This window comes from Talpa occidentalis, unplaced genomic scaffold (genome assembly GCF_014898055.3).
Source record: "Talpa occidentalis isolate TD23 unplaced genomic scaffold, MPIMG_talOcc4v2.1 talOcc4.14, whole genome shotgun sequence".
NCBI lineage: Eukaryota > Metazoa > Chordata > Mammalia > Eulipotyphla > Talpidae > Talpa > Talpa occidentalis.
In genome coordinates this window covers 27004889-27011524 of record NW_023601433.1, presented here as the reverse complement: position 1 = coordinate 27011524, position 6636 = coordinate 27004889, and the positions used below count along the sequence as shown (strand labels likewise).

The window sequence follows — 6636 nt, the reverse complement described above, 5'->3', positions numbered from 1 at the left end:
GGGATTCACCTGGGCTGAGACGGGGCTTTTAAGGGCGGCATCACAGGGACGCCAGTATAAGCCGAAAGAGAAACTGAGAGAGAAGCAAGAGAAGCAGATGCTGAGAGAAGGCCAGAGAGCCGAGATAGAATGAAGACTTGCTGGGGGCTGGGAGGCCTGCCAGCCTTCTGGCCCCCCAGCACCCTTACCTGCTCTGTACCGGGTTGTAGGGGCAGGAATGACCACAGTGCAGGTTTTCGGATCCAGCAGACCGGGTAAAGGAGGACTCAGAGTCCTCAGTAGGTTTTTTGCAGGTCTTTTATTGGGATTACCATGTGTACGGCAGGCAGGGGTGCTGGGGGGCCGGGAGGCTGGCAGCTCTCCCAGCCCCCAGCAAGTCTTCACTCTATCTGGGCTCTCCGGGGTTCTCTGCTTCTCTCTCGGCTTCTGCTATTTCTTTCTTGGCTTCTCTTTCGGCTTCTGCTGCTGCTGGCATCCCCGTGAGGCCGTCCTTAAAAAGCACAGTCTTAGCCCAGGTGAATCCCATCTATCTATGCCCACACCCTACTCCAGGTGCCCGCCATCAGGCATGCATTCAGGACCGCAAGGATCCATCATCTATCCTGATGGCAGGAGGGAAGAAAAGTCTGACATTTTTCCTTACCCTATACGGATAAATCTCAATAAAAAGACCTGCAAAAAGCTACTAAGGACTCTGATTCCTCCTTTACCCAGTCTGCTGGATCCTAGAAAACCTGCTCAGTGTCCAGTCCTGCCCCTACACCTGCACTGTGTCCTTCCTGTCCCTACAGCCAGAATACTATGTTCCAGGCTTGCTCCTTCTGGGGTCACAGTGGGGAGCAATGCCCATGGTCCAGGGTCCTCTCCCGTCCCATAGAACATTCTGCCATTCCCATGGGAGTTGTGTGAAGCATCATCACTAGTTCCCAGGGTCCTGTACATAGTCTCAACCTCACAGAAGTGAGTCTCCATGTGACTGAGGTGTCAGAGAGATGACCTGTGCTGAAGAATTGGCAGGGGGGACAGGTCCTGTGAGAATATTTAGTAAAGTGTCTCACTGGGTCTTTATCTTGTCGATGGATCCATGGAAATGGATAATTTTGTGTTAATGAGGTGATCACTTGTCCAGGGATGATGAGTGAGGGGAGATGACATAATCCATGGGTGTGAGGGGGAGACAGGAATTTGGTATGGGAAGTGGCCTCTTTGATGTAAGACCCTAGCCTATTCTGCCTGCTGGTTTCACTAAGCATTACCTCCCCTCCCCCTGCCATAATTTCATTATTATAAGTGGCTTCCTTGTTTTCTTCATTTTCTATACTGAAGGTCTTCTAAGTTCTTAGATTTGCTCATTTATTGTTTCTACAAAGTTCTGAATTTTTAGATATTTTTTTCTTCAAAGAATAGTTCCAGCTACATCTCCCACCCACAACTCTTCTCTCCTTATACCTCCAATTATGCACACTCAGCTGAATCACATTTATAACTCTGAGAACCTGGTAATTTATTGCATTTTCTGCTTTATTTTGAGCATTTTCTACTGGTGTGTCATCAATTTCTCTGTCTTTTCATTTATAACATCTAATGCTGTTACCACTGCCATTGTATTATTGAATCTCAGATACTGAACTTTTATTTCTAGGAATTCAGTTTGGATCCTTTCAAATGAAACTTTTATGTCCCCACTTCACATTCTCCCTCTCTCCATCCCCTCATGAATATGGAATATAATCCAATAATGACCTTCTATGATGCTCTCCAAATTCTATCATCTGGGCAACTTCAGGGCCAGTCTGTGTAAGTGACAGTTGCATGTGTTAGAGCTAATATGCCCTGATTCTTTGCAGGACATGTTAATAGACACCAGGTGTGGTGAATTTCCTTGTTAGGTCCTGGGTGCTTTGAATTCCCTCTGTGCTTTTGTTTGAGATTTTTTTAATTCAGTAAAGCAGCTCTGACACAGGAAATTCTTTCTACTTGCCTTTACATTTTCTAGGTGGCACCAGAGCAGTCTTTGGTTTGGGTGGATCCCAACATTAGGCAAATTCTCTAATTAGTAAAACTGACTTAGGGGTGTTGCCCTATACTGGGGAACAGCTCCTGTTCACACACTAAGGAAATCCAAGGGATTTTGTGGGTGTGAGCTCTGAGGGCATCATTCTATCGTCTTTGGGTGATTCTTCCTCCTCCTCTTACAGTTTCCTTCTACACTTGTCTCACCAGGGCTCTTAGGAACCTTTCCAAACTCCAGAGTAGTCTCTGAGCTGTTCTCTGGCCTCTCAGGCCCATTTGACACAGAGTCCATGTTGCCAGGTTTTGGGTGATGGGCTGGAAGGAATGCGGCAGGTACTGCAGACACCCCCAAATGTGGTTGTAACTGAGCAGCTGGGAGACCCTGCAGGGACCTCCTGACAGAGGTGGGTTCTGGGACCTGGCATCAGGGCATCATTGGCGCCAAGTCTCTCAGAGAGGAGGCATCAGCTGGGAAGGAACTTCTCTCAGTCCATGGCTTCCAAGAGGGTGCAGCTGTGAGCTGCCAGGAGCCTTGAGCGGTGGGTGTGTGTTTGTGGGGTGTGTGTGTGTGTGCGTGTTTGTGCGCGTGCACTTGCGTGCGCATATCAGGACCTAAAAGGGTCTAGGTTCATTCTTCAGTGTCCAGTTCATTGGTTGTCTCTAATCTAATTTCAGAGGAGCACTGGAGCAAAAGACTTCAGCAAGTAAAGTGAACTGTGAGGTTCGGGGGATTCATTCAGAACATTTGGCGAAAGCTCCCATTCACCACACTAAGGAAATCCAAGGACTGTGACAACTTGTTATATACATATCACAAGGTGTGATAGATGTCCTGTGCACATCTAGGCATCAAATCTTTTTTTTTTTAAGATTTTTTTTAATATTTATTTATACAAGCACTGGGTACAGTCAGAAGCGCGGGAGGGTGAGAGGATTCACCAGAGCCAGAGCGGGGAACAGAACATGCAGACGGACAGGCCAGCAGGAGAATCGAACCGGAGCTGCAGAGGCTGTAGGCAGCTTCACAGCCCAGTGCTCAACCGCTGCGCCACCAGAGGAGGCCCTAGGCATCAAAACTTATTCACACTTTGCTTCTGCCTCTTCTCTATAAAAGTCTTTCCTCAGTTCGCTTTGGGGGAGTGTCTTGATTTTAATTTTGTGCTAATCATTCAAATGAAATTATTCTCACAAACTGAGTATTTCTTAACTGACACAATTTATCTTTTAACACACTGGACAATTGTTAGTCTCTTTGTCCTCTCGGTTCCTCCACTCAGACACTTGAAAGGGAGCCTGACCCTGCGCCCTAATTCACTGTTGACACACAGGCTGCGGATCTTGCCTGGGAATTGGGGAAAAGGAGCCTGGAGACACAGATCTGGGTTCCGGTCAGAGCTGCTCATGGCTGTGTCTCCATCCCCCTGGGGCTGCAGGAGAGTTGAGCCAACAGAGAAGGGGTTTGTGTCTCACTTCCCCATGGCCCCGTGTCACTGTGGATGAGCACTGCTGCTGTCCCACACCCCACAGTAATAGTCGGCCTCATCCTCGGCCTGGGTCCCGCTGATGGTCAGGGTGGCCGTGTTCCCAGAGTTGGAGCCGGAGAACCGGTCAGGGATCCCTGAGGGCCGCTTGTTGTTATCATAAATAACAGTCACAGGGGCCTGGCCTGGCTTCTGTTGCAACCAGTCAGCATATTTACCACCAATATTGTTTCCCTGACACGTCATCCTGGCCGTCTCTCCCAGAGACACCGACACTGAGGAAGGCTGAGTCAGCTCATAGGAGACCACAGAGCCTGCAAGGGAGAAACAGAGATGGGGGTTTAATATGTAGGACCCATGCGCAGAGGACCTCCCCTTGCCTGGTTTGGATTCAGATCCATTAGTGTCTATTCCCCTGAGTGCCCCTTCCCTCAGTGTCCCATAAGCCAGGCTGATACATGGCAATTTTGAGACGTGAATAAACACCACCCTTCCCCTAATCTCGATGACTCAGACCATAAGGCTCACACCAAACGATGGGCATAGCGAAGGCTAACCACCCACGCCCCCTTCCTGCACAGGGTCATGAGCTTCCTGGCCCACAGGCAGCCCTTGCTGAGCTCAGAGTCAGGGCTAGGCTGGTCCCTGAGCCTTGGGGCTGGGATGCAGTGAGTCTGGGTTCAGACCTGTGCAATGAGCCAGGAGGCCCAGGAGGAGAGTGGTCCAGGCCATGGTGGTGTCCCTCATCCTGCTCCCTGAAGATGAAGCTGGGCAGGTTCCCCCCAGGCCTGTCTTTATCCCCTTGCTGGAGAGAGCTGCTGGGTATGCAAATCAGCCAGGCCCAGGCTGCTGCTTGGGGAGGTTTGTGGTTTCAGAGAAGACTCAGCCCCCAGGGACACGGGGAAGGAAGGGGTATTTTTAAGAGTCCCCACCCTCAGCTTTGGGATCCTTCTTCTCTGCTTGTCTCACGCTCTGGTTGAATCTCCTCCCTAGACTCTGTCCTGACCTCTGAGCTGGGCAGCTCCTCCCCAGGTAGCACTCAGTGTGGAGTCTATCTGTGTTTTCTGAGGGTGCAATTAGGGGGCTTAGTGGAGGCAGGTCCCACCCCAGGGAGCAGTACCTGAGCAGCAGAAAAGAATAAACCTTCTTCCTTGCACAAGACACATGGAGTCATTGAGGTTATATATTTTCCTCAGGATTGTGTCCTGAGGCCAGTGATAGGAGCTGTGCCTCAGTATCCCCTGTGTGCTAAGTTCAGACAGGTATCACGTGCTCCCAGGAAATGCTTGGTGACATCTGTGCAAGCTCAAGAGCAATTGAAATGAATGTTCACTCTAATTGTGTTTACTTGCCTGTGAAAATGTATTAAGTGATAAAACATCTCAGTTCATAATCAAGGGAACAAAAGTGCATTGAACAACAACTTGATGCCACGTTCTCATCCAGGAATATGGAGCAGTTTGTTTGGCAGGACAGGGACAACTCAAAGCAAAGGGAGGGAGGGAGACTATGTGATCACAGAAAAGTCAGGGGTGAGGACAGTGACATCATTTTATCTGGACTGGGCTGTGTGTGTGTTTGGGGGTCCAGGACTGATGTGTCTGAACCTGTGTCAGTGAAACCAGCAATTCTGCAAGATTCAATCAGAAGTCCATGGAGTCTGAATTGGTGCATGATTGTCAAGGAAGACACTACAGGAAAATACCACCTGTTTACTCTGGTATTCGCTCATGGTTACCAACCTTCCTGTCCCAATCTCCAGGGTGCTTTAAAAATCCTGACACATAGGGCTCTTTCCTGCCTCCTGGTGGCCACTCTGCACTGGCTACAGGAGACACAGGAGAATCAGGAGTTAGATGAGGATTCAGAAGCAGCATCTCAGGTGGTGACTCCCTGATCATGAGATGCTGACCCAGGGGTGAAATATTCTTGCATAGTTGGTACAAAGTTTTCAGATCACCCATGAAAATCTGAGCACGTCCATTTAGAGGAGGGAGGTTCAGGGCCCACCTGAGACACACCTGCAAGAACTATCCTTTCACAGGTTTGGCACTGGGGAGAACAGGATTCAGGGAATGGCTCTTCATGGTGCCAGCTGTGTGTGCAGTGCCATATGGGGCCTCAGTGGTGACTGCACCCCAGACAGACAGGTGAACCTCCCCAGCAAGTGTTTGTTGTTGCTTTTTTTCTATTTATTTTTAATTTTCTTACATTGTTATTGATTTTTGCACAGTATTTGATTTCTCCCCTCAAGTGTAGTCCCATAAATATCCCACCACCACATACCTGTGAATTGTCACCATGATCCCATGTGCTCTTCCCACTGTTTGATCCCTTTTCCTCCCACTCTTCTGCTTTAAGCCTCAGATCTCTAGTTGCCTACATTTTTCCCATGTTTTCTTCTGAAACCATTTTTTATAGATTCAGGTAGTATATTCAGGTCTTTTTCCCATTTCGTGTTGGTTTTTGTACATGGAATGAGGCAGTAGTCTAGTTTCATTCTCTTACATGTAGCAGTCCAGTTTTACCAGCTCTATTTATTGAAGAGTTTATCCTTGTTCCAGGACATATTCCCTGTTCCTTTGCCATAGATTAGTTAACCATAAACATGTGGCTTTATGTCTGGGTTTTCAATTTGATTCCATTGGTCTGAGTGTCTGTTTTTATTTCATGCTTTTTGTATTATTGTGCCTTTGCAGCATAATTTGAAGTCTGGGAAAATAATACTTCCTTCTTCCTTTTCTTAGTCAGGAGATCTTTGGCTATTTGAGTCTTTTGTGATTATATATGATTTTCATCAATATTTGTTCTATTTCTTTGAAGAATGCAATGGAGATTTTTATTGGAATGGCATTGAATCTGTAAATTGCTTTTGGTAGTGACACCATTTTCATAATAATTCTGCTGATCCAAGAGCAGGGAATACCTTTCTATTTCTTTGTGTCTTCTTCCATTTTATTAATCAAAATTTTGTAGTTTTCTTTGTATAGGTCTATACCCTCCATTGTGAGGTTTAGTCCTAGGTTTTTAAGTTTTTTTGGTACTGGTCTGAATGGGATGGTTTTATTTACTTCTTTAGATGTATTGTTTACATGGAAGAAGGCTACTGACCTTTGTGTGTTGGTTTTGTAACCTAATTTAC

At 47.3% G+C, this 6636-nt stretch overlaps 1 gene segment (V, D, J or C); it reads right to left on the bottom strand.

Annotated features, from left to right (window-relative positions):
- Positions 1-3500: 3500 nt before the first annotated feature.
- LOC119244058 (immunoglobulin lambda variable 3-9-like) lies at positions 3501-4226 on the bottom strand. The segment is given in 2 exon segments: positions 3501-3808; positions 4181-4226. Coding segments are annotated over 2 exon segments (354 nt in total).
- Between the last annotated feature and the right edge of the window lie 2410 nt (positions 4227-6636).